General features: G+C 47.9%; 9 protein-coding genes across 9 annotated transcripts; 4 read left to right on the top strand and 5 right to left on the bottom strand.

The window, feature by feature from the left end:
- Positions 1-3,035, top strand: HD556DRAFT_1399087 (uncharacterized protein). Its single transcript, XM_041303781.1, has 4 exons — positions 1-290; positions 384-497; positions 534-2,177; positions 2,233-3,035. The coding sequence occupies exons 1-4, from the start codon at positions 165-167 to the stop codon at positions 2,764-2,766; spliced, it is 2,418 nt and encodes an 805-aa protein (XP_041156412.1). The 5' UTR covers positions 1-164; the 3' UTR covers positions 2,767-3,035.
- A 1,306-nt stretch (positions 3,036-4,341) lies between these two features.
- Positions 4,342-6,031, bottom strand: HD556DRAFT_820465 (uncharacterized protein). Its single transcript, XM_041311728.1, has 5 exons — positions 5,994-6,031; positions 5,855-5,943; positions 5,720-5,799; positions 4,718-5,662; positions 4,342-4,665 (listed from the first exon to the last, which is right to left on the bottom strand). Exons 2-5 carry the CDS (start codon positions 5,875-5,877, stop codon positions 4,478-4,480), a joined length of 1,236 nt encoding a protein of 411 aa, XP_041156413.1. The 5' UTR covers positions 5,878-5,943; positions 5,994-6,031; the 3' UTR covers positions 4,342-4,477.
- Positions 6,032-6,768: 737 nt separating this feature from the next.
- On the bottom strand, positions 6,769-7,919 carry HD556DRAFT_820502 (uncharacterized protein). Its single transcript, XM_041311729.1, has 3 exons — positions 7,260-7,919; positions 6,947-7,208; positions 6,769-6,894 (listed from the first exon to the last, which is right to left on the bottom strand). Exons 1-2 carry the CDS (start codon positions 7,758-7,760, stop codon positions 6,990-6,992), a joined length of 720 nt encoding a protein of 239 aa, XP_041156414.1. The 5' UTR covers positions 7,761-7,919; the 3' UTR covers positions 6,769-6,894; positions 6,947-6,989.
- A 434-nt stretch (positions 7,920-8,353) lies between these two features.
- HD556DRAFT_1243982 (uncharacterized protein) lies at positions 8,354-8,554 on the bottom strand (the record flags this gene model as incomplete). Its single annotated transcript, XM_041298409.1, has 1 exon — positions 8,354-8,554. A coding segment is annotated over one exon (201 nt), but the record flags the coding sequence as incomplete, so codon positions are not given.
- A 1,195-nt stretch (positions 8,555-9,749) lies between these two features.
- HD556DRAFT_1495010 (uncharacterized protein) lies at positions 9,750-10,591 on the top strand (the record flags this gene model as incomplete). Its single annotated transcript, XM_041308860.1, has 3 exons — positions 9,750-9,840; positions 9,912-10,320; positions 10,372-10,591. The coding sequence occupies 3 exons, from the start codon at positions 9,750-9,752 to the stop codon at positions 10,589-10,591; spliced, it is 720 nt and encodes a 239-aa protein (XP_041156416.1).
- Positions 10,592-12,486: 1,895 nt separating this feature from the next.
- Positions 12,487-14,083, bottom strand: HD556DRAFT_1495029 (Metallo-dependent hydrolase). The gene is made up of 7 exons (XM_041308861.1): positions 13,673-14,083; positions 13,332-13,649; positions 13,179-13,276; positions 12,986-13,007; positions 12,831-12,865; positions 12,704-12,779; positions 12,487-12,643 (listed from the first exon to the last, which is right to left on the bottom strand). The coding sequence occupies exons 1-7, from the start codon at positions 13,997-13,999 to the stop codon at positions 12,491-12,493; spliced, it is 1,029 nt and encodes a 342-aa protein (XP_041156417.1). The 5' UTR covers positions 14,000-14,083; the 3' UTR covers positions 12,487-12,490.
- A 2,331-nt stretch (positions 14,084-16,414) lies between these two features.
- HD556DRAFT_1399096 (uncharacterized protein) lies at positions 16,415-17,942 on the top strand. The gene is made up of 5 exons (XM_041303782.1): positions 16,415-16,846; positions 16,900-16,965; positions 17,021-17,077; positions 17,129-17,182; positions 17,240-17,942. Exons 1-5 carry the CDS (start codon positions 16,570-16,572, stop codon positions 17,851-17,853), a joined length of 1,068 nt encoding a protein of 355 aa, XP_041156418.1. The 5' UTR covers positions 16,415-16,569; the 3' UTR covers positions 17,854-17,942.
- A 3,396-nt stretch (positions 17,943-21,338) lies between these two features.
- Positions 21,339-22,718, bottom strand: HD556DRAFT_1447164 (uncharacterized protein; the record flags this gene model as incomplete). The annotated part of the gene is made up of 4 exons (XM_041307210.1): positions 21,339-21,480; positions 21,533-22,235; positions 22,282-22,456; positions 22,650-22,718. 4 exons carry the CDS (start codon positions 22,716-22,718, stop codon positions 21,339-21,341), a joined length of 1,089 nt encoding a protein of 362 aa, XP_041156419.1.
- Positions 22,719-23,003: 285 nt separating this feature from the next.
- Positions 23,004-24,559, top strand: HD556DRAFT_1244099 (uncharacterized protein; the record flags this gene model as incomplete). Its single annotated transcript, XM_041298419.1, has 8 exons — positions 23,004-23,100; positions 23,160-23,323; positions 23,370-23,530; positions 23,723-23,782; positions 23,831-23,956; positions 23,999-24,131; positions 24,184-24,273; positions 24,320-24,559. 8 exons carry the CDS (start codon positions 23,004-23,006, stop codon positions 24,557-24,559), a joined length of 1,071 nt encoding a protein of 356 aa, XP_041156420.1.
- Between the last annotated feature and the right edge of the window lie 675 nt (positions 24,560-25,234).

The following is a 25,234-nucleotide window of genomic DNA, read 5'->3' on the forward strand; positions in this document are numbered from 1 at the left end:
CGTTTTCCTGGTTCCAGTGTTCACTAGGTTCACTGCTTCTTCTTATTCACTTACTTTTCCTGTGTTACACGTTTGTGATTCAAAATCAAGGTGCAAAGTTACCTTCATTAACTCTTATTACGACTACTTCTCCGCAACGAGGGTTCCATACGCCTGTACAGCTCATGGCTGCCACTCAACAGTTACCTTCATGGATGACACTGGCAACTACCGTATATACAGATGCTGCAGGTCAAACTGTAACCAGCGAAACCACCCTTCAGCTTCCACTCACTTACTACGGTCCAAGTGTGAGTGTCTGCATTCGTTGATACCGCCAACGTCGCCTTTGCCCTCGGAATAGTTATACACTAGTTCACCATATTGACATCCTTGCTTTCTAGATTCCCTTGGGCAGTGATGGTGCTTGGACATACGGTGGTCTCACCTCACCAGCAGCATCAACGTCTTTTCTAACGACTTCCTCCACTGCAACATCTTCCACCTTTACCTCAACATCCTCTGCGACACCTACTTCCTCTACGACATTTACTTCCTCTGCGACACCTACTTCCTCTACGACATTTACTTCCTCTGCGACACCTCCTTCCTCCTCATCATCCTATCAGTCTACATCTACGTTTATCTCATCGACTCCTACTTCTACATCGCCTTCTACCTCTGTCACATCAAATCCCTCTTCACATGCGACTGCTTTATCCAAAGGAGCCCTCATCGGTATCATCATCGGTGCCATCATCTTGTTTATCCTCTTGCTTCTGCTTTTCATCTGGTTCGTCCGTTGGAACTCCCGTCGAAGAGACTCTAGGGCTATCACACCTATATGGACAGGATGGAATGTTCTTACCCCTGATCCAACCGGCGACGAGGAGAATCGTCCAGCTGGTCTGGGTTCTCCTCGCGATAGCGGTGATGATGAAGCAGATTCTTTCCTCCGTCGCAGCACTGCTACAGAGCCTGAACGTCGTCCACGTCCAGTATCTTCTCTTCCCCCCGGCGCCGCCCCACCCTATATTGTGGGAAGCACCGGCTCTGACAGAACAAGATCCTCCCAGGCTTCGACAGACTATGGCGTCGTCCTACCTGGCTCAGGACACTTTGGACAGGCCTACAGTGGTGATGGCATCCCTGCTCACGCCAGCAGTGAAATGCTAGGCCACATCATGCCTCCTGGTGAGCTCCTCCGCATTACAGATGAGGAAGAGCCGGAGGACATACCCCGACCACGCATGTACAGCTCAAGTCATCCCTCTCTACCCGAGCACATCGCCCCCCTACTCCCACCCCCACCTTTTGAGGGTGCTGCTACTCGCAAGCCTTCAGACCGCTCCCTACTCAACGAAAAGGAAAAATCCGTCCGCAGTGCCTCTTACCCAACGAGTGACCTTGAGGACTCCAAAATCTTCACTGCTCGCCGCGTACGCGTCCAGGAGCTCGGTTCCCGCAGCCCGCAAGATGACGACTCCACGCATACCCAGCCTGTTGCAGGACCCGCCAGCTGGCGCAACTCTTTCTCTCGTCTGCGGAGGAGCTGGTTTGGTTCCTCCTCATCTCGCAGCGGATCAAACTCGCGCAAGGGATCAGATAAAGACGCCGAGGCAGCCCAATCCTTGCTTGGTCGCAGACTTGGTGTAGGCTATACCCTTGCAGGAGACCGTCCGATATCGAGCGTGAGCGCTAAGAGCGCCGTATCCGGGAACACAGTGTACCATGACGCAGTCTCTCGTATGGGTACTCCTGTTTCCCTTCCTTCAAGAGCAATCACGCCTGCGAGTCAGAGGGGAAGCGCAGTTCCTGCAACGGACTTTGCACCTCCTATGCCCAGTGGAGCACCCCCAGCATATGATGATCCCTATGATTTGATGGGTAGTAGGGTCCCCAGTCCGTTGTCTCCCACAGGCGTTGACGTTCTGGATACACCAGCACCAGCTCCTTTTTCATCCGCTTCGACGAGTGGGAGACCTTTGCCGCCAGGTCTTGTCCCGTTGTACAGTCGCCATGCGTGGAGAGACTCATTGTCTGTGATCACGGGCTCGTCAAATGACGCGGGCATCACAATCGATGTTCTCGATGCTGAGCCGCCACGAGCAGGTGACGGTTGGAGGAGCTTAGCCGGTGGCCTCCTTGGTGTCAGTGCAGGACCAGACCCAAGTGAACAAAGAACCCCGTTTGGAACTGTAAGTTTGGGGATCACTGTTGAGAATATTGGATTAACGATGCTTGTTGATACAGCCCCAATTCATCCATCAAGGAAATCCCTTGGTCTCTGAGCGGGGGTCTTTGCATTCTATGCGTTCACACCTAAGTCCCTACTCTGCACGTTCATCTTCAGGCTCAGCACCTGCATCCTCAGCACGCGTTTTCAATCTCTCAGGGTCCAATTCTTCTCGTCCTTCTGCAAATTCTGCCCACTCACGCGTAACAACCACGTCCTCTGCGTCGTTGAACTCTAGTCGACCGTTTGGTCCTATCTCACCATCTGTGAGTGCGTTTGGACACGCAGATCCTTCGCGGTACACGTCCCACACCATTGAGGAAAATGAGGACCAGTTTGCGGAGCCAGGCAGCCGCACATCGATTCTTGGTCCTATGCCCTCATTCTCCACTCGTTCGATGATCTCCCAACCAACGATCCGTAGTGTGGGTGGCACAACGGTAACGAGCGATGACACAGAGATGACAAGAACGACTGTCACTTCGGGTTCTGAGGATGTAATAAGCACGCCTAGAACATGGTTTCAAGAACGACTGAGGGCCGAGATTTGAGATGACCCAGCGCTATAGATGAGTTCTCTTCCAAGCGCTGGGGCAGGGCTATTCTATAGATGTGACTTTTCCTTACTTATTCTTGTTGCTTCATCATAACTTTTGCGATACCTCCACTTACTTTTGCGATCCCTATCATACTCGATCTTGTACGTTCGTTACGAAGATTACGATCACCTCCTTACTTACTGCTAAGTACTGATGTCTGGCATACGATTCTTGTACAGTCTCTGGTGAAAGATACAACGGTCATTCATAACGCCACAAGCACATCAACAAAACCACCCAGGTCTTATGAGCCCTTGACTGGCTTAACAAGGCCATAATAAGTGGCCGCGCAGCGCCGTGAGCGCGGAAATACTCTGGTCGAAAAATGCAACCCAAGGCTTGTGCAAAGGAGAGGCTATTATAGACAGGCGGCCCCATGCAAGGCTTGAGAGGGTTACCATGTCCTGAGAGGCTCATCAAGATTCGAGGTGCATGCATGGGCATCACACGAGCCAGGTAGTATAATGCAAGGCCATGCAGGCCAATCTATTAGCTTCAGCATAATACTAAAATACAACGAAGTGCGAGCAAAAAGATAAAGCACAAGTGCGCAAAGGAAGACAGCATGTTCGAGAATGAATCCGAAAAGACAGATGGACAACTAGAAGCCGTTCATCCGTTTCTTGTTGCAGAGGGTTTCGTTTGGTGGCTTTGGTAGGAGAGGTCTTTTTCCCTTTCTTCTTCGATATGGCTGGTGCATCGGGAGTGATACCTTCATCCTCGATGGATGGCTGATTAGTGGGGGCAGGATTTAACTTCAAGCTGACCTTTGTCAGGTGAGGAGAGGGAGGGACAGCAAGGTGAGGCACTACTTTCTTTGCCTGATTCGTAGGTTTTGGTGGTGGTGGTGGTGGAACGGATTCGTCATCTTCATGCTCGGTAAGTGGTGGCAGAGGGGAAGATACCGTTGAGTTCCTGTGCGCTCATTGTGTTTCGCATCCAATTCGCGGCAATAAACACAACTTGTTACACAAGTATACAATTGCTCCTAGTTCCTGAACAGTTCAACCGACATTAGTACCAAGTACAAGTAGCCACCATGAAGAGCTAGCAGCGGCTCTGAACACCAGTCTTCACTTGGTCTCGAAATTTCTGTTCGTAATCCCTCAACTCTCTTTCTGTTGCCAGCGTTTATAGGAGTGCAGACGTCCCCGACGCTTAGAGGCCTGTAGACAGGTGAGATATATCGCATAGTCTGTGTGTTGAAAAGTTCAACAATATCAAGTGTGATCAGTTTTAAAAAAGAAACTGACGGTTCGAGTACATCCCAAATGCATGAAGAACGAAAAATAACAACCAAGAACTGATCATGATCGCAGACTCGTGCATTTGGCATGCATGGCCAGTCGAAGTTCTACTGGTAGCATGTCTGTCAGCGTGAAATCTCGAACGAGATTATGATATACGTACACAAGACAATTCGAAGTGGCATTGGAGTAGCGTGTCGAAGCCCAGGTGGCCGATAAAGAAGATATCCTAAGGATACACGAAAGCAACTGATCATCTGTCCGAACAAAAAAAATGACCATGGTTCATAAAACCCAGATGGCCGATGCCACCATGACATCGAAGAGATTATCACAACATGAGCCTGAGGTCATCAGCCACCTGAACGAACAAACAGAGAGTGAAGGGCCTATCATATTTGACCTTCGCGCGGAAGTCACTTCCGCACGCCTAACCTGTTGATAGGTGCACACCTGATAGCGTGCCGCCCTAGGGTGACCCACCCTCCTCGACTCAGAATATTAAGGTCACCGGCGTGCAAACAGCGCAATCCAGACTTCAACCAAAGAGTCGAAGTCGGTAATGAGTTCAACAGGACCAATTCAACCATTGCAATGACAAAGCCTAAGGTAAAATGATCTTCAATGTGCTGTTTCACGCAGAAAAATGTTGTCACCTTTGAGTACAGAGCGGAATGTAATAGCATTCGGGTCAGTTACAGTCGACCCTGTCTTCCAAGCAACAGAGGTAACAAACAATGGGGAGGTTGTAAGGAGAGTCGAGAAGAGCTTGAAAAGACCGGCTTCAGGACTGAAAGCTGCCCGTGCCATAAGTACATGCGATGGCTCCCTTTCCTTATAGCAATTGTGATGCAGATGCGGGGAGTCTAAAAACCTGCGATACGATTCTGGAATCTCTTTCAATTGACCAGCTTTTGATGTCAACCGCGACAGAATGAAGGCCCATGCTAGGTATGTGCGCGCATGCTGGCCGGACAAGTTGGATGTCAAGATCTCATGAATCCGTCTGAGCGACTCTGGCGAAGAGGGATAAAATGTTTTGTCAGAAGGAGTTGCCGAAATCTCTATTCCTCCATCCTCTGCCACTCTCTCCAGCTCGAGGACCTCTACAGCGACAAGTATCCATAACGCCGCGCGATCATGCTGCAGTTGATTGCCTTCATCATCTAACAAAAGGGTTGAGTTTTTCTGCGAGGAGCCAAGGTTCGTGTTGTAAGCAGTTTCAAATATTCGAACAATCAAAGGACCATCGCAAGGAACATACCCCCAGACTGTCCAAAAGAGCACCTCTAGCGTCACGAGTCGCTCCTTCATGTTCTGTTTAGCCCAACGAGAGGCAATACGTGCACTGGCATGCAAAACCTCTGGGATGTCCATTTCCGTTTTGTGAAGGTATTCTGTTATGAGGTCGAGTGCGAATTGATGACTGTCTTGTAGGATTCTGGGAAGACACTTCGTGGCAACGGTATGGATTGAGTCGCCAGTGTTTTTGTGGGCACGGAACAGTGGTATGAGGGCACGCAATACGAAGAGGCATTCGGAGTAGTAGATGATGAGCTCGTCCACGACGTCTTTGACTACGGAATCGGGTGGGTGCATTGCTGAATCTGCCAGCTCGATATCAAAAAGTTGCAGCTGAGCACCACCGACGTTCTCACCTAGAGTTGTGATGTTGGAAGTGGGAGAGGGGACAACCGAGGTGGGAGTGAGAATGTGATTTCCGCAATTACATGCAAGACTGTTGGAGCAGGTGTCAGTGATTTGGAGATGTGGTAAGGTGACATTGGGCGTACTGCAGTGGCTTGCAACTCATCATTATCTGACGCAGGAGGGTGCTGACCTCCAACTCATATCAAACACGAGGTGCGATTGGTATCCGCCGCTGGAAAGGTTAGTTTCAAGTAGGGATATGGGGCAGAAAAAAATACATACCATGGTTGCTTTCAGGCAATACAGCCTGGCTTACGTTGCTGCGTGCAGCAACAGCAGCAGTCAGCTTTTCAGATCCTGCCATCAACTTGCCCTGAATGAGACGGGGAGCACAGAGATGCTGGACGGACGCAGTGGAGGGTGTTCATGATGGTGCAGACTCAGAAGGCGAAGTCAATGCCTCAGAGCAGCCGTTGCTGATTACAGACACCCTGCGATTACTGATCGTGACGCCTGGGAGACCATTAAATGCTTTCAAGGTGACCGTTTTTGACATCGAGACTCCATTGAAGATTGTTCCCATAGCGGTTAGCTTGAGGGAGGAAGTAGAAATCGTCTAATCAAAACTTGGATTGTGTAGCAAATAGGTCGCAAATGAGGTGAACCTGGTACTGTTATCAGCATCGACAAAAGATGCCGCGAATTCAATTATGCTCACTGGACTTGGTCGGTGATTACTAGCTGGCCTTGCGGGTTATAATTCAGCATCCCGGTATTCGCGGCAGCACACTATGGATCACAATGAGTATCCCATGTGTGATCAGTTTGAACCACCTAACCTGGAGGCAGTGCAATCATTGCAGTATCATGACCTTGCCACGTTACCCTGTTCGACATGAGCACCTGCAGATACAAACTGAGCGAAGACATACGTCACTGGGTCAACAAACTCGATCAGAGCATCTAGAGGGCCAACGTTGGTCAAGGACCCTTGCAAGGAGAGCTGGAAGCCCTCGTTTGTGATGTCCCTATCACGACCATCAGTGACCAAAGTAGATGTCAAATAAGTGGTTGAAGCATACGTAATATTTGCTTGGTTGAAAGCTAGCGTAGCGCCGTTGACAAGGTCTTGGGTAATAGGACCCCCCACCGCACCAATCAGATACAATGACGTCTTGTCCGTCTGTAATCAATTGAGTGATAAGCGTCAAGACAAGAAGAAGTTCCAGACTTACAATAACCGAAACCCCATATTGATTGAAGGCAAGATTGTTGCGTCTAGTGGATCAGTGAGTTCACCGAGTTAAGGCGCTTACAATCATCAAGTTTTACGGAAGAATCCACGGGAAGTAAACTTTTCAACGCGTTCAAAATGGCGTCGTCGATGTCGAACTGGTTTCCACTAGTGTTTTTTACATCAGAAAACTTTAAGCCTGGAGAGATGTTGTGACCATACCTGACGCAAGTTTGACTACTTGTATCCACCGACGTATTGACCTTGAAGAAGAGGTCATTGAGGTGCTGGTTGACAAAAAACTTTAGACATACATGTGGGTGGAAGCTCGGGTTATCAATAACCAGCTGGAATAAACTCGCCAGATGACTAAGGTCGACATTGTGCTCTTGAGCAGAAGTGGTGATCAACTCAATGATGGTCAACGGGTCGAGGTTGAAGTTGAACGGAAGCACAGTCGACGTGATATTGGAAAGTCCATCAGCATGGATTGGGTTTGAAGACATGTCAACATGATTGATAGCGCCAAGGGTCAGGTTGTGGGAGGTCGCGATTGCAGTGACTTCAAGCAGATTGATGCTGGCTGTGAATGGATTTGCCAAAGTGAAAGTCGTAGACGCCGCACCAGCTTGAATGATATCAATTGGAAATTCGAGGGAAGCGCTGCCAATGAGGTTCTGGTGCAAGGCCGGGATAGTCACTGGTGACAAATTGATCTGCGCAAGAGCCGGTTCCAAAGAGCCAATCGAAGTGGAACTGGAGGTCCCCATCATGGTTGTTTGTGAATCGACACCCTGAAGATAGTTCTCAAGCATCGCTTGTCCTGCCACTGTTTGCGCAGATCCTTGAGGGGAGTAATGAACGTATAATGGATACGGTAAGCAAATGTCTACATTCAGAGCAAATGCAACATCAGGAAAATACCATTTGACTACAGGTGGCTATATAGTCGCTGTAGTACCTGTAGTCCCGTTTGTCAAGTCCCTTCTACATGCGGCTATATAGCCACACGGCTCAATATATAGCGCTATGAGAGTCACTGGTAGCTCGTCGTAGCAAGCTACAGGCAGCTACACAGCGCAATAGCTAGCACTGGTAGGACCTTCTACTAGCTTCGCTTTTTTGAGCTACAGGTGCCAATCCACGCCACCAGCTGAAATCGACGAAACAGAATAGAATTACAGTATAACAGACAGCATCTATACAGTACTACAACGAGCAGCCATTGTCAAAGACTACCCAGTTACACACCTCCCTGGCGCCCCTCTTGGGCATCTCTAGCCTCAGCTTCAAACTCTTGAATCGCGTCGTCAAATATCTCATCTGTCAAGCCGATGGTAGTTGCCTGTGCTGCCAGTGAATTCACCCCAGCATGGAACCTTGCCATCCGCATTAGTTTGCAGGATAATCAATGCAAGTGGCCACCGACATACTGAGCAACGTCAAGGATATTGACACGAATTTTCTCGAGTAGTTTGTAATGTGAGGTGCGCTCGTCGAACCGCTGTAATGAGCTGAGATGGACCAGGTAGACCGGAGTATAAGCTGTGGACGAGAATTTGATGTCTTCCTTCATCCCAGTTATCCACTCATCAAGGCAACATTCGATCTGTCAAACCGCAGGAGTCAGCTACTACTATCTATCTGAGTGGTTAGCTATGGTCCCTATATACATACAGATGCGGCCTCTGCTATAAGCTTCACGGCTCTGCTCGTCCCATTAGTATGAAATCCGATATTATTCGGAAGCACTCTCGACACGACGCTCGTGCGCAGCGCAGGTACGCACTGATTTTTTAAAATTTTAATTACATTCTTTATATTCAAATGGTCCTGACTGTCAATCTTATTTCATGACAGACACTCTTGTTTGGATCCATCTTAATCTCCCCTTCCACGTGCAGATACCATGCGACAATTCCTAAACTCGCTGCGCTGAGTCGCTGAAAAAGATTAAGGCGACCAAAACCATTGAGTTCTGACATGTTAGTTGTGGCGGCTTTCTGTGCAGAGTCGAAGGGCCAGTTTGGATAGTCATTGATTCCCTGATATCTCTCACTCGCTCATTATATCTGACCGCTTGCTATGTTTTTCTTGTGGTTTGTTTTGCTCGTATGAGTCGTACATTACCACATTAGCCTGATACATGATTTTAATGATATCATCAATTTCTTCCGTGTACTTCAAGTGTGAAAATCTTCCTATTTGTGTTTCCTAAGGTGTGCAAAGGCCTTCCTAGTTGTCTACTAGGACATCTAATTGTTCTAAATAGCAAAAAGGTATGGCTAATTGAAAATCAGCAATAAAGTCTGGCTAGGATGTCTAGTCCATCTAATATATCTAATTTGTATTAGTTACACGAAAAAAGATCTAATCCGAACAGCTTTATCTAAGTTTACGTGGAAGGGTTTTCCTGATGTTTCCAATACAACGTAATATATAGCGATGTAAAGCATTGTAATCACGCCGATTCATGACTTTATATTACTTTATATTGTTTTATAACGTCATATCTAGGAAAGAGCGCCTCGGCTGGGAATGTCTGAGTCTCAACAGTTTACTGATGCGGCCGCCCACCGAATCACTGAGCTTACCGGCACGACTTCCCTAGCAACTGAAGTACTTTCTCCGTTCAAGTTTCACAAGTCTCGCGTGGCATGCAAAGCATCGAAAACTTAAACCAGCACCGTAATAACATTTTCCTTCAAAACTCTCAACCCCTTCTTTCCGAGTCAGTACTACTTACTAGTATGATCGTCAGCACAAATAGTGATGGTGTCCATGTTCTATTTCCACAAGGCATAATGTCGGAGGACGGTCCTCAGTCCAGTGAGGATGGTTCCGGCCTACATTCACCCATCTTTGGGGCTCAATTTACTCAGCTGCCTGGAGAGAGTAAGTCCTATTAAAACTCTTTTCAAAACAATGTTAATCGTCATTTAATCTACATGTTGTCCACAATCCAGTCTGCAACTATCATCAAGGTCAACTAGATATACGACATGATGCGGCAGCGGGCATCCTGGCCTCTCAGTTTGATTATACCAATATCAACTTCCATCCATACCTTCACCTTCTCGAAACCCCTTTGAATGTCCATTACCCTCACCACCATTATGTATATCATTCTGAGTTTTCTCTTCCACAAAGACATAACCTTGACCTTGACATACCACCCCATGTCTACCCTGATACCTGCCTTCCGCCCCCTCCAGCTTATGGCAGTGTTGTTGATTTGGATTTGTCTTACCAAGGCTCCCCAAGACGAAGATATTTTTCTGAGGACTTGTGCTCACAATCACAGCCGGCAGCATCTACATCTCAGGATCTGCCTTGCAGGAAAATTTCAAATCAAGTGATAGCTTGTCGGCAATGGTATGTTTGTTCTTATTCTTATTCAGGCTGCTCATTCACATGGTTGTTAAGTCATGCGAGAAAAATTCGGTGCGACTCTACGAGACCAGCTTGTCACAATTGCGTGCGCCGCTTGAATGAATGCCACTACGATGCAACACCTAAACGGCGAGGGCCTGATAAAAGGCCGGGCACTCGCCAGCACTCATGTAAGAAGTGCCCGGCTGATGGTTCATCCCTTCCTTCCCTTCTGTCTAAGCGGAAACGCACTTCGGTCAGGCATGATGACTAGCTCATGTCTTAGGTTTTGGTTTTGGGCTCATATGGTTGGTCGTGCATAGGCTATTCTCCGTTTCTCTCTCATCTCAGTCTCAGGTTTTTCGTTTTTCAGATCATACAGTCAACTGTGCGCCCATTCTGTCATCTCTCGTCCTGTCTCACCCCATCATCCCTCAAACTGCACTTTGTACGCCCCATATCTGCTGCAAGCAATTTTCAGGCCAGTACTTGCATTAGCGCCAGCTACTTGCATCCCTCGCTGTCTCACTCAGCTCTCGTCATCTCAACTTTCCAGCGCCCTCATTTATTTGCCACCATCTCCGTCTCTCAGAAGTACACCCCATCCACTCTTTAGTTTCCGTGCACTCTTCCAATGCCAGTACCACATTTTTTTTGTGTGCACCTCTTACTAAACGCCTGCCACGTTAGTTTTTGGCAACGTCCTCCTCCATGTGTCTGGCAGCTGACGCTCTACTTATCATCCACATGCACACCACCATGAACCACCCCATTAACCTTCACCTTCATGCCTTGCCTTTGCAATGCACTTGTCATGACACCAACGGCACCCTCATCCATTCACCATGATCAAACTCGTCCTTCGACATGTGCCTCATCCCCGTTACGTTTTTAACCCGCACCTACTCTACCGCGGCTTCGCTCAATCCATTAGTCTCAGTTGTTCTCAATATTCCCGCAGACATCACTCATTCGGCACTGGCTATGTCACCCCGCAGCCCACACCGTCATATCCTAAGCCCTTGCACATCTCATCGACATAAACAACATGCTCTTTGATGGACACTGAACGTGTTTGAGAGGATGGGAAAGGAGTTTTCCTTCGTTCTTCCATCCTTACTTTTACATATATTTTGCCCCCTGTTCATCATACACGACTACCCCGCTTGTCACCAATTCTATGTGTTTTGTTTCACTAATTCCTTCGTCTCCCACCTGTAATCAGGTTAGGTGCATCACGCGTGGATGTGACTTCCGCTTGGAGGTAGTTGAATGGGGTGACGGGGTAATGCTTATGAGGGCGCGCCCGGAACACCAAATAGATAGCTGACGAATAGGTTTGCTCATGTCCGAGGTAAGCTTGGGCTACTCGATATCGACGATACTTGTTGACAGGAAGGCAGATCCACAAGCTGATGAGAAAACGCTCACTTTGCTGGGAGAACATCTTAGCCGAAATGGATAACAAACCAATGTCACGACATGTGCCTTCAAATTCTGCAGGCGAGTCAACCTATAGGCTAGAAGACATTCGATCGTGAGTTACATCGAGAAAGTATGGAAGACAATGCTTGACTCAAAATATAAAAGGTTGTCCTTCAAACAAGTCAGAGCTCGTGCCATTTTCTTCTTCTTGAACTCGACAGGGGAAGATTACGCGCAACGACGGATTCCAGGGTATTCTGAATGCCATTGCCAGTGTCAACAAGAGATGGATAGCATGGTAGGCGCCCTGAAGCACCTTTTGGAACGGAAGAAGTATTTCGAAGAGCAGATCGACAGTTATCACAATTACGTTGAAGTTGTGATGATGACCATACAGCGAGGCAAAGGGTAAAGATCAATTATGTTTGTGCCCTACATTGCACTAAACTCTTGAATAGGAAGATGTGTTCTGTTCTGCCGTTCACAAAGCAGTATTTCCATCTGTGGGACTTGCAGAAGTCAAGGAAGAATCCTCAGTTTGAATCTTTCAAATACAGTGCGAGGGATTTGTATGAGAAGAGCGAAGGTGCACTGGCAGCTGAAGAGAATAGACTCAATCCAGGAGACATCTTCGACGGACATGTAGGTTGTATTTTTTGCATCCGAATTAGTTACTTACCAGTTAATTTAATTAGAGTCAGGATCCATCCATCCAAATCCGATGTCGTACCCAATATTGAAATGTAGTTCAATCACGAGGTCTCAAAAATGCAGCATCCATGCCCATCCGCGCGATTCTAGCTACATCATCTCTGCTCAAGCCAAGGCCTAGCGGAGGCTGTGCCAGAAGCAAGGAGTACTCTCCAAGACAAGACGTTCTGAAAGGGAGTGCGTCGTAGGTCTGTTGATGATGCAAAACGTCAGATGAAAGAGCATATCACGCGCAAGATGGCATACTTACACAGATGGCGATGGGATGGTCATTCTTCAGATAATAGCGAATATGATGCGCGTCGAGGGATGCGACGGTTTTACATCTAAAAGAAGGATTAGATTTGATAGTTTGTAGAGTCAATGCATGATCCTACAGAAGATTGGAGCTCAGGCATATCTCGATGCATGGCTTGTACTGTCCGTTCGTACGCGCGTTATTGGGCGACTCCACTTGTTTGATCATCTCTTCATCCTTAATCGCAGCTCGCTCGGAAAATTTCTCTGCATCCGCCCAGAAAGACATCTGCACTTTCGCTTCCTCGGACTCAGTGCTATCTGAAACGAAGCGCAGAAGATAACCCTCTTTGAGATTTTGGAATTTGGAGTGGAGAGGGTGAAGGGGATCTCTGAGTCCGGCTGGTGTGTGAGGGCTTGTCGTTCCCGTTGCACATTCAGACAACGAACCGCATTCTGTCCCAGGCTGTGGGATATCTTCGAAGAACAAAGTCTTGAGTTCATCTGAAAGGAATGTCGCGTGTCCGAGTCGATCCGGACGACAACTAAGGAGTGCCAGAGAATCCTTGGTTGTATTATTTGTGCTCTACAAATCCGAACATCATTATTGAGTCGCATACACCATAGTGAACATCACAAACCTCCACGATGTGTACGGTCAACCCAAGGCCAGCACCCTTTGCTCTTGATAGGTGCTGAGTGAAGGATTGCATGTCGCCACTACGTGGATCCCCACATACATCAATGCCTACAACTCTTCTGCCTCTGTCCTTCATCTTGATGGCAAGACTAATGCATTCTTCAAGGTCCGAGTCACTCATGCGACGATCGATGGACACGATCAGGGCGGCCTGAGTAGCAGGATACATCTCTGCTTCATCAAGCACAACCGCTAGGTACCTCTCTCGCGTCATATGTGTCGTCGCGCGAGGTGTAGTCCGTAGCTCAAGGTACGTGCACTGAGGACTTTCCATGCCATCACTGGTGGGTTCAGGAACAACTGGAGGACTGCACGAGTAGTTGTCACGACCGCATCCGGGGTTGATGTCAGAGTATAGATCAGAGAGAAAAAGTCAAATATGTCATTCAAGATGACTCCAGACTTGAGTTTCTCGATGATGTCTGCGACCTCAGTTGTCTGTGGACTAGAAGGCGAGTATTTCTGCGCAAGTTCCAGTATTGTTTTGATAGGTATAGATCCGTTGAGATGAGCATGAAGTTCTGCCTTGGGGAGTGACTGAAGGAAAATTACATTGTCAGGGCATAGTGATGCCAGAGCAGCAGCTGCAGGGCCCGCGATTTCTGACATTTGCAAGAGACGACTGAGGGATGGCTATCGCCCAATAGCGAGAAACTCAGAAAAACATCCAGATTCCAAAGAATGGAAAGCCTGAGACGGGCAGACTCGAGAGTTGCGCCCTGTTGCTATCCTCATGAACAGTAAACTCCTCCACATCAGGGCAGCGTGCCCCAATATATTTCATATCTAATTGGACTTCCGATACAGAACAACGGCGCAATGTTGGGGGCAGGAAAAAGTGCAAGTCTCCTATGTCCGTGCATTGAACCAACCAGCATAACGACAGCAGATTCGGAAACACACATGTCTCGATCAGAAGGGCCGTAAGAAGGTGAAAATAATTGGTGGCTGAAGACTTGGGATCATATATGACTGAATGTAGCCTGGTCACACAGCCTAACAGTGGTCTTAACCCAGGCATGTTACACCAAAGCAGATCCATTGCAAGCTCGTGAAAGGTTGTGCATGTCAAGGCGAGCGATGCGAAGGATTTGCGTGTCGATGATCGAGGCCAGCCAAATATTTCTGAACCCGGGGGTTGACTCAAATGGATGAATATCTGCAGGAGTATTTCTGAGACTAGCAAAGTACGATGCATCGATGGAGGAGGTGGGAGGTGTATAGCAGTTGTACGTATACCTTGGATGCTTCTACTTATTTGATTTGTCGTAAGACTAGATTTGAATCTCAACTTGGGTCGTGATTGGCCGCGGGTGCGGCAACCTCCTATTTTACCAATTTAGCCTATCCTTTGTATTAATATTGTCGCTTCGATCAAGAATTCCAAGGAGAGGGACCGAGTACATGAAAGCGACTCGATCAAGGAGAAGAGACCGTTTCACTGAGACGCACTTGGGGCCCCACCCTGGACGTGTGCTCGAAGCACGGATCTTAGCTTACAAAGGTTGTATTTCACGTGTCCATGTCATCCACTCTGCGGTCAATGGTCATCAACTCAACCTCAGGCAAAAATGGCCATCAATTGCATGTTCATAACCGCAGCTTTGTTAGAGTCTATTCTCTATGGTATGCATCCTTTTTCTGGGCACCGTACAGATTTAGTGCTAATACACCTGACAGGAATCAAGTGAGTTCGCAGTGGACAGGCTCCCACTATGCTTATTTTCATCAACAGCTGCGTGGTTTTTGGCGTATGTATGTATGCCCTGTTTAGTGCGCCCAAACAACTGCATTGGTTCATATGATTATTTGTTGAATCATTCGCCAGCATTTACTATTGGTTCAGGATCTTGAGTACTCTTTTATGCGTTTTCCACATTTCAATCGCGACAGCACACAACATCCTCTCCCTTCTTCTCAACGCGTATATCATATTTTTGTCGTAAATCGCGTCTTATCGTTACTTTTTTCAGGGCTCTAAATTTACTACTAGTGAGTAATTACTGGCGTGTCGAGGTGTGGAACCTAACACATGCAACAACAGATCTGGAGGCTTTATGTGGTTTGGAATTGCAAGCGGATCCTTGCTTTTGTCATGGTAAGAGATCTGATGTCATCTTACTTGTTGTTCTTTTGACGAGCGACGGTACCGCTAGCTTTCGGTAGGCTTGTTAGCTGTCGGATCAAGCACTCACAATAACCATCTCCCCTGTTAGCAACTGGTGTCGCAAACTTGGTCATGCTCATAACCAATCGCATCTTCTCGAATACTGCCATAGCTTTGGGGAATACTGGTTGCGCATGCGATCTTGCTCTTACTATCAGTGTCACGTCCGGAATCGCATATCGTCTTTGGCGGGCGAGCCGAGATGTATCTGGTCTAGCCAGTCACAATTTCTACAAAACTGCCATATACACTGTCATCGGGTCCGGTGCGATCTATACCAGTAGCATCGTGGTCGTGTGCGCTCTGTACCAGTCCGGCAGCAATGCTTTTAGCGTGGCAATTAATGTTGCTATCCAGATTTCTGTGAGCACTTTACGCTGCTTCTTCTTTTTAGTCTCACATTCTTCTAGACTTTGAGACCACTTCTTATCATCGCCAGTGTTAGCTTTGGCCTGATGCACAGTGCATACCATGAGCCATCAACGTTTACGGAGCCCACTTTCACTCGACCAATCCAGGTTACAATCACCCAGGAGACCCGTACCCACCCTATATACACTATGGATTCTATTACAGAATCTACTGAAAAGAGTCAGAGTGTACGTGTATGTCATGACGGCGTGTGGTGAAATTGGCTAGGAGCACGGATTCGATTTCTCCTATCGATGGAGGGAGTGTAGACGTACCAATAAGCAGGGAGTTTGCAGTGATTCATGCTGCGCTTGCGTTGGAAACTCGAGGAATCCAGGTGAAGATCATTCAATGACTCCAGGAAAAACCGACAATCTTTGAACACACGCGACGACGTTTCGGGCTGGTCACCAGTCTAAGGTTGACGCCTGATTTGCGCCTGATGCCATTGATGACCGCAGATGCCAATCTTTCGGCATCTCCCGAGACTACTCACATAGGAACGAACACTCAGACAAACCTGAAAACTATATAATGGGCCCTCCCCGCAATGCCTCAAGCCTCAAGGCCTCACTCTTGATACATCATCGTTATCTCCCTGATGTCTTCTACAACACATCCCCCTTGGCACTCCCAATGGGTTACCCGTAATCCCACTATCTTGCCTCATGCTTTTCACAATGCTCGCTACGCAGGGTGGCCCCATCCCCCAGTGCAGCTTCCCCATCCCCCAGGCCAGTTTCCCCATCCACCTGAGCAGTTTCCCCATCCCACAGTGCAGCTTCCCCATGTCACTTCACCTCTATCAACGGCACGGCATATTACTGTAGCAAACGATATACCCTCGCATCGTCCGCAGATAAATGCTGCCCATACCCGTGAGCTGTGATTATTTTCTACAGCTCTCAGCTCTCAGTTCAGCTGTTGTTAGAATCTTCAAGTTATCCCGCTCATCTCCAATATGAACGTCACTCGCACATGAATTTGGGGGTACAAGGTACTTGCCTTTTCCATAGTCGCATCTTGAATTCAAGCTTAATTTGTTCGGCTAGCATCTGCAAATAAAATAAGTCCTGTCGACTGCAACATCCCCAATTCGCGGCTAATATGTACGCATCTTGATTTTACTAACTTGCAAGGTGTTCAAATATCTCTTCTAGATGACCATTCTGTTCCACGAACAGTGTCATCGAACGTTAACGAAACCCAAAATGGTATGCCTCAGATACAATCTGTGATCCCCATCGTTCCTCATACTTCTCTCTCATTAGCCTATCCCCACCCATTTCTCTCGATGTCATTCGTTCCAATAAGATACGACCTACGCTTCCCGCATACATCCCTCGCCTTTCCGTTGTCATCTTTATATGCAGGCTGCGGGTACGAGCTACTCTTCGTCCCACTCACCCCAGAACGGCCTAGACAGATACGGCTCATCAGCCCAGACTTTCCCTGGACATTTGACATCTGTCCTGACCCCGGTGCTGGAGAAGAGGGCGTGACGTGTCTTGATGTTCTCGCTACCCTGCATGCTGCATTGCAGCACCCACTCACGGACACTGAGTGGGGCACCGCTGGACATGATAGGCGCGCGAGTCTTATCAGAGCACGTGATCGTCGCCCAATGATACAACCTGCATTGCAGGGGGGCTCGAATTCTGCGGCACGCACCAGGCCAACAGTGAGATTTGCACCCAGCGCATTAGTACCAAATCATATCTCCATGCAGCGGGAGAGGTTACTGCTCCGTGTCAATTGGCTTGGATCTCGTGTTGCGTTCGCGGGGCTTATGAAAGATGAAGCATTTGCAAGGAGCAGACTCTTTCCGGGTGGTCACGGTGGGGAGCCACCTGAGACTTGGGTGGTGAAATTTCATAGGTTATGATTTTGAATATCCGAAGAAAGTGTACGAATATATTTACTGGTCAATTGCATTGATAATTTGCGAAGTTGAGTGAAAGTAAAACTTATAGAAAGTCTAGGTCCAGTCTATGATAGACCAGGGGTGGTATGTTTGATTACCAATCGGGAGGTGGCTGACCCCGCATGTTCACCTCTAGGTAATCAATTAATCAACCCCACCGCCCACCATGTCATTTTCTTAGAAAATGGAGTACCAACACCCATGTTAACTGGTTGCTGTTGTAGTTTTCGCCAAAGGTCAAAAAAATTTCTGGTTGTCAAAAGTATGTGGTCGTCGTGGTAAATGTTTGGGCTGACGCTGCCGCCACGCGTAGCTCACAAGTCATACTACATCCTGATTGGGAATCACAATTCTAGCCGGGCGGCTGATAGCAGCAGCCTGGCACACCCTCAGACTGGACCCAATCAGAAGAACAAAAAAGTGCTCTTGCGCAAGATCCATGCATTGTTCATCCCTCCTCCACATGTCCTTCACGTCAACCTCTCATTTATCAGCTGCCAGTAGAACTTCAACGCTCATCGTTGACGACGTGCCAGACTGTCCCAGGATCTTCTCATTTGGAGATGGTATCATTTCAGTCAATGTTGTCACCCCTCCTCCGCTCGGATCGTGTTACAGGTTCGACCGTCGAGGGCCAGGCCATTTCTTCTACATATCCCCAAGTGATTGCCCGCTCTGGTAATCAACGCTCAGAGTTGGATTACTCAATGATAGATTGTCGATTTCTTGATCCTCCTTTTTAAGAGGAGACGTTGGGAATCGGTGGTCATGTCAATGACTGGAATCATAACTTCGACACACCACAGTCCACATTGAAGTGTCGTTGGACAGACTTCCGCACATCTACTAAGTCACAGAATCTTTCTCGCCTACGCATTGATACTTGCTATTGCTATGAACACGTCCACATCATCGCATGTATTTCTATGTGCGAAAATCTAAACATACGTCATCTCCACCTCCAGTCTGCTCTCCTGCGAGACATGATTCATTTAACATTTTACTTGTCTGGAGATCTTCGTGGTGAATGAAATCTGTACCGTTGTTGGAAGTGATTCGGCGACGCATGCTTACCTTGAATCGACGACTTTTACCTCCGCATCTCGTTGTCGGATCTTGAAAGCTTGACTGTCTGCAAGGGTTTATGGGGACATTCAGCCGACTTCATCTTCTCATGTTAAGGAAGTTGACTTTGACAGGACCACACTAGGACCACCAAACAAGATTGTCTTTTGGCAGCGTTAAGGGTGGCATCTTTCCACGTACCGGTGGTAACCTTTCAGACGGACGCAATGCTCAGCAGAGTTGATGCTAATGATATTGGGCCGTTGCTCTCGGTTGTGGAGGAGGTTACTATTTGTGGGTCAGTGCTCTGCCATGTCGTTCTATGCACTTTTCATACAAACCTCCCCTTGTCTAGGAACTCGTTTCAGGCCAGTAACTCAGTGATATATCGGAATTCGTGAGTCGGAAGCTACACACCAAGTGCACACTGATGCGTGTCTGCCATGTATTTCATCACTTGAAGTTGACTCATGTCGAACAATCTGGTCTCGATCCTCAGGTGTGTGCAATGCTGCATTCAATTCGACAATAATCTGATTATAACTGGCTCAGCTTTACTGAAGAACATTGCAGTGAGTTGCGTGTTCACGATAATCGTAGAAGCACAGTGCTATTACTGAAACAGGCCTGTCCGTTTAACACGTTCATTCATAACATTGTCTAATCCTACCGCAGAAAAACAAACCCTTCAAATTCCATCGAATTCCATGCAACTTGATGTAGACCTTGACTTAAATCATCACTCGAAGGTTGTTGGTAATACCAGTGCGCTTCGGCTAGCTTACGAACTTGTACGGCCGTTTGGCTTTATCAATTCTGTTGGGGTTCGCAGTGATCATACTGTGTCGTATAAAGGAGTTGGGCTTTTGCTCTCAAGGAGACCGTAAAGAGTGCACTTATCTATTCACTGCTCATCAATCCTGATCTCATAGTTCCACTGCATTCAGTTCGGCTTCTGACAGGCTGTACCGCTTGCCAGAGCACAAGCCTAGTGATGTCTCACACGCCAGCCTCAACAGGTCAAAGTCGGTTCAGGCTGCCCAAGGCACTTCCCTTGCTTCCACAACCTGCATCTTCGACAGCTCTGATGACGTACCACGCATCGTCGCCGACATCCCCCGGAGGACATCAATACTTGAGCAAGCCCTGCGGAAATCAGATGAAGAGATACCTAACTTCAATGAGAACACTGGCCATGAAACTTGCCCTTTTATTTGCATCTCACGTTAAGCCAATCGTGTGCCACACAGAACAGCCTGCTTCCAAATGTCCTCCAATTCCCGTGCCTATCACTCACCCATTCGCTACCCTCAACACAGCCCGCGCTGCAGGATTCCTCTCCCCAACTATCGTAAGACCGTACAGCAATCTCACACATACCCCAGAGAACCTTGACGCAAAGCCCAAGCCTGCAGCACTCAAAAGTCTCTTCTTCATACAACACTTCGAGCCTGCCCATGGTGTCGTGAATGTGGAAGCTAATTGTGTAGGTACCAGACGTGAAGAAGGCACGGCGCTGAAGCTCATCAAGCGCGTTCCTGAAGAGTGAGGACGAAGATGAAGATAAGGAACACAAATGTCAAGATGGGTGTTGGGACGGTACGCATCCTGCGATGCCCGTAACGCAACATGAGAGGGTCCCGCAGGGAAGGAGTAATGCACGACTGACTTTTGATAGAACCTTTGATTCACAGCAAAGTGGAGGAATGTCTCTTTGTGTTCGTCCTTTAGCAATCTGTGTAGGACAGGCGGGGCCTCGTCGGCTATCCTGGTTTCATTGGGGACATCCTCAACAAATATTGTTACAACCGTGCCGGGCTTGCTTTGGCGATTACCACGACAAGAATAGGAAACAAATTCCAGACCTTTATACCATCACCCTCATAACGTCTAGTATGTTAAGCAGAGTCGCACACGAAACATGGGCAGACAGGAGTCACTTGAGATGTATGGATATTTCGAACAGCATGTTGGTGAACAGATCCGAGTCAACCAGATTGACGCTATGTCGTTGTATAAGCGCACGGGAGAATTGAATATCTGGTGTGCACAGAGCGATGGACGATGGGATGAATAGTGCGATTCATATTTGGGTAGGCAGCGCGGCTCTCGAGGTCGAGCTGCGAGACAAATCATAAATTTGTAGCTTGAGATTATAATATTTGAGTAATTGTACAACATGCTAAGTTAAGCTTGCCCAGTATGTCGCAAGAAGTCTTCATACCCAACAACCTCAGACTTGTGAAAATTGTCAAATATCAGTCTGGAAGAACAGTACGCCGCCAAGTCGAGTGGCATCAAAGTATCATGCATCATGAAGACCTGCAATTGGCGACAAGATTTACGAGCCAGCCTACTATGCAACAGATATTGGCGTCTTCTCACTCTTTCCTCAATCCACTTGCCACACCACCTGTGAGGATGCTAGGAAGCTCGTCGCCACCGATAGAGTAAAGCAACGAAATAGAGCCTTCCATCAAGAGGATAAGTGTGATCACTGTCCCTGCGATCAACACGAAGGTGCTGGTACAGACCAGTCAACGAACAAATCTGAGAAAACGATGCAACTACTTACCTACTGATGTCCTTGCGCTGACACATATCGCCCACCCAGCTTTCCGTCTTCCCAGAATTAGACTTGGTGTCAGAGCAGGCGCAAACGAAACATTTCTGTTCAGCACTGAGGGTGCTCACGCACTGCCCATGACCAGAACAAGCATTGGTCGCGTTGGAGCAGGCCTCAGCGCTCGTGAGGCAAGAGGCAAAATGACGAATCGGTGGTCCCACGGGTGGGCGGAGTGCTGGAAGGGGTGACTGCTGCGGTTGTCGTTTGTCCAGCATAAGAGAGGGGGTGTAGGACAAAACGGCGACGCGGGTCTTTGCATCAGCAGTACTGGCTTCAAGAACGGCTCGGATTGTTCTTGCTGCAAGCTGGTACTGGTCGCTTGAACGACCATATGTAGCTGCGAGCTGGAACAGTCCTGTTAACTCCAAGGACGCGAACTTGTCATCATAGATATCTGCGGTTGTCTCGATGAATTTGGTAAGTGTTGATATTTCTGCAAGGAAAGCTTCGTTTGCGGGTGTTGGGGCAGAAAATATGTCAAGAGTCCGAGGGATGCCTTCTGGGGGAATAGCGAGATCAGAGTAGACGAGGGAGTATGAATGAGTGGCGCGTTTCAGATACGAGGGCACAAATGAAGTAAGGGAACTAGTGGGTGCCCCTGCGATCGAGAACGAGCGGCTCATGAAAGAAGGAATGATGTCTGAAGGTGCGACTTGTTAATTGTCACTGCACTTGCTCCTGGAGTGGGACAACCAAACCTTGTAAACTAGCATCGTCTACTAGTAAAAATAACGCGTTTGAAGCCCCTTGTGCGACAAACTCGTGCTCTCTTAGCAGTTCGCCATAACCCTGGAAATTCTCGATTGGCTCGAGACCCAGATGTTGCGACAAGGCAAAATCAGCATGCTGAAGGGAGAGCCGGGATGGAAATTCCTGAGATGGGCTGAGATATACGTCAGCTGCTTGCGATAAACCGACTAACAGCAGACAAGACAGAGCGCTGCAAAGCATGTACACAAAGGATTTAATCAAGTTGCGCGGAATGGTGTACTGTCAAGTTCTAACTTTCCATTTATGGTGCTTACGCTATACCACCTTAATCTGCGCCTTTGGTCGTCGTCCATACGTCCGTCGCCTTTAGCCATACAAGTGCTGCCTTCCAGTCATTCCACGCAGATTTTCCTAGGCCGGACATTACTGGACTGGCCTTTGTGCGAGTTCTGGAAGTTTAGCGATGGGCGGAGCCATGTATCTACGGTGGCACTCTAATAAGCTTTCTGATGGGCAAGGGATTGCTATTCTCCATGGGATGGGCAGTAGCTGATTAAATACACTCTGGCGTTTTGACACCGCAACTGGAGTACGAATATGAATTTACAAATATGAATGGTTGTCACGTGATATTGTATGAAATATTTGTGATTAGTGTGTTGTAATGCACATTGCATCCTGCTCCTTCTGAAGTCCCAAAGCATCTAACATGCCTGAGATTACGATTCTCAAGCGACCGAGGGAGGAAGCTGTTATAACCCAGCGGATGTTCTTCAAAAAGACTGCCCGAGGAAAAGTTATCAAAGGTACCTCATGGGTTCATTTCATCACGATGCTTCATGTATTGAAGGCCGTTTCTCCTTAGTTCTACGCGAACGGTACCTTCGAAATGATATATCTTGCGGCGTCAACGGCTGTAGGGTATGCGACGCGACAGCGCAGACCGTCCTTTGGCGTTCCGAGGACACCACACACAAATATTTCCCCACAGGGCACTATATCCTGCCCGATACTAATGTATTTGCACAGGTATGCATACGAGTACGAGGTCGTGTACGGCGCTGATACTTTACAGATGGACTTGATCGAATCCAATTACTTCACACCCCCCATCATCATCCTACAAACCGTTATGGAGGAAGTCCGTCACCGGACATTACCCTTGCATAGTCGCCTCAAGGCCCTCACGACGAGTGACGAGCGGAAAGTATGGGTGTTTTATAATGAGTTCAGGTCGTGAGTCATTTTTACGAATGCACCTATATTGTCGAGTTTCGCCCTGTTACGGTTAACGATATGTTGCTTCACCTCCTGTTCTGCACCGAGCCCAGTCTTTGGTCTTAAAGTCGTTTCCCATACTATCCTTCAAAGCATGGCGTTCTCATGAAGTGTTGCAAGTTTCCCTCATTACTGATATATGCGTCATAGAGAGACTGCTATCGTTCGAGAAGACGACGAGACGCCGAACGACCGGAATGATCGAGGTCGGTGATGCCCAGATTTGTATCTTTGCCTATACGAATCAAAACCCCATAGGTATCAGGAAACACTAGCACATCCTCCGATCCGAGGTCAAGCAAATGTAGCGCTACCAAAGGTTGTGTTGATCACAGACGACAAATCGCCAAAAAGCAGACAAGGAGAAAATCCCATGCATTTCAGGTATGTATTGTCTGATATATACTTTACCTCGCTTTCTCAAAGAAGTCTTGAAGTGCGCAATTATGTGGACGGGATGAAAAACTCGGATCAACTTCTCGATTCACTTTCGACGACTGGCTCAGACGAAGTGGAGCCTACCAGAGCTGTTGCAGGGCGTACTGCGCTCTATGCTGATGTGCGGTGAATATGGCTTTGCAATTTCTTGACACTTATATCGCGTTTTACAGTATCTTCCTATGTCTACCCTCGTGGCGGGAGTCAAAGCTGGTCAACTTCATCAAGGTGACTTCAACGCAAATCAATATAACTACCTCGAGGTTTGTGATGAATGCATCCGCTCATGCCAGTGCTGATTTCCTCCAGGGTAACGTTCCTGTCCCTGCGTTCACGAAACCTGTCCTTCTAGTGTGCAGGGAAAACATGAATCTATGCACATTTTACCAGTCCTATCCGTCGCTTCGCGGGTATGTAGCCCGTGCAACACTCGTCACTTTCCTTGTGTTTACATTTACATCTCTCAGATATCCTCGTGCACCGCCAGCTTGCTGCCGCTATTGGTTATACACCACTGCATCCATCTCTGCACTCCAAAATGCACGTTGAGCACATCATGGAAGTTGTTAACAGACGCCACCGGATGGCACAAATGGCGGGTCGTGCCAGTGTCGAATTCTACGTTGGACTGGCCCTAAAAGGTCGTAACGAGAGAGAAAGGGAGGTGACCGAGGATGCCTTTGCCATTAGGACATTCCGGGATGGTCTCGGGGTGTTCGTGTCCAAGTATGTTCCATTCATGGTTAGTTATTGAAGGCATCCGAAACTAACTTACTGTTACTTAGACTTGGGCTTGAGGGTCTGGTGATGTTTAAGCGGGACACTCAGTTTGACGCCGAGAACTATACCATCAGCGTCCCTTCTTCTGATATTGGGCGACCGGATGTGACGATAGATGATCTGTTTTCGACAAGGTGACTGTGAGGATTGAGGTTGAGAAGGATAAATACTCAGAGAGGGCGGGTTAAGATGACGCTTGTTAGTCCCGTGGATTCGAGGGCATTGTAATTGTATGAGATGAAGTCCTCGGCTAGCACTAATCCGGTTGACGTGAGTCTTATGACGGTTCTGAAGAGAACTTGTGTGACTTGCATAACCACGTGCGCGATGCACAACATGCTCTCTGTCCCCAAAGACAAACCGAATTCGTGAGGCGTGTTCTAAACAACCACAGTGTGGATAGTAGAATCAATTGAGTTCAGTAGTTCGTCATTGGTCGTGGAA

The sequence above is a fragment of the Suillus plorans genome (assembly GCF_016647745.1).
Source record: "Suillus plorans strain S12 chromosome Unknown HD556scaffold_60, whole genome shotgun sequence".
NCBI lineage: Eukaryota > Fungi > Basidiomycota > Agaricomycetes > Boletales > Suillaceae > Suillus > Suillus plorans.

What these genes read in the sequence shown, in the direction of transcription:
- HD556DRAFT_1399087 (XM_041303781.1), top strand. Translation starts at nt 165, where the DNA reads ATGGCTGCCACTCAACAGTTACCTTCATGGATGACACTGGCAACTACC. An exon ending in TCACTTACTACGGTCCAAGT is followed by an intron (nt 291 to 383) that starts GTGAGTGTCTGC and finishes CTTGCTTTCTAG; the next exon opens with ATTCCCTTGGGCAGTGATGG. An exon ending in AAAGAACCCCGTTTGGAACT is followed by an intron (nt 2,178 to 2,232) that starts GTAAGTTTGGGG and finishes TTGTTGATACAG; the next exon opens with CCCCAATTCATCCATCAAGG.
- HD556DRAFT_820465 (XM_041311728.1), bottom strand. Translation starts at nt 5,877, where the DNA reads ATGATGAGTTGCAAGCCACTGCA. An exon ending in ATGAGTTGCAAGCCACTGCA is followed by an intron (nt 5,800 to 5,854) that starts GTACGCCCAATG and finishes CTGCTCCAACAG; the next exon opens with TCTTGCATGTAATTGCGGAA. An exon ending in TTCCAACATCACAACTCTAG is followed by an intron (nt 5,663 to 5,719) that starts GTGAGAACGTCG and finishes TGGCAGATTCAG; the next exon opens with CAATGCACCCACCCGATTCC.
- HD556DRAFT_820502 (XM_041311729.1), bottom strand. Translation starts at nt 7,760, where the DNA reads ATGCTTGAGAACTATCTTCAGGGTGTCGATTCACAAACAACCATGATG. An exon ending in ACCCGAGCTTCCACCCACAT is followed by an intron (nt 7,209 to 7,259) that starts GTATGTCTAAAG and finishes CTCTTCTTCAAG; the next exon opens with GTCAATACGTCGGTGGATAC.
- HD556DRAFT_1495029 (XM_041308861.1), bottom strand. Translation starts at nt 13,999, where the DNA reads ATGTCAGAAATCGCGGGCCCTGCAGCTGCTGCTCTGGCATCACTATGC. An exon ending in TGCCTGAGCTCCAATCTTCT is followed by an intron (nt 12,780 to 12,830) that starts GTAGGATCATGC and finishes TCCTTCTTTTAG; the next exon opens with ATGTAAAACCGTCGCATCCC. An exon ending in ACCATCCCATCGCCATCTGT is followed by an intron (nt 12,644 to 12,703) that starts GTAAGTATGCCA and finishes CATCATCAACAG; the next exon opens with ACCTACGACGCACTCCCTTT.
- HD556DRAFT_1399096 (XM_041303782.1), top strand. Translation starts at nt 16,570, where the DNA reads ATGTCTTCTACAACACATCCCCCTTGGCACTCCCAATGGGTTACCCGT. An exon ending in GATAAATGCTGCCCATACCC is followed by an intron (nt 16,847 to 16,899) that starts GTGAGCTGTGAT and finishes AGCTGTTGTTAG; the next exon opens with AATCTTCAAGTTATCCCGCT. An exon ending in CCCCAATTCGCGGCTAATAT is followed by an intron (nt 17,078 to 17,128) that starts GTACGCATCTTG and finishes TATCTCTTCTAG; the next exon opens with ATGACCATTCTGTTCCACGA.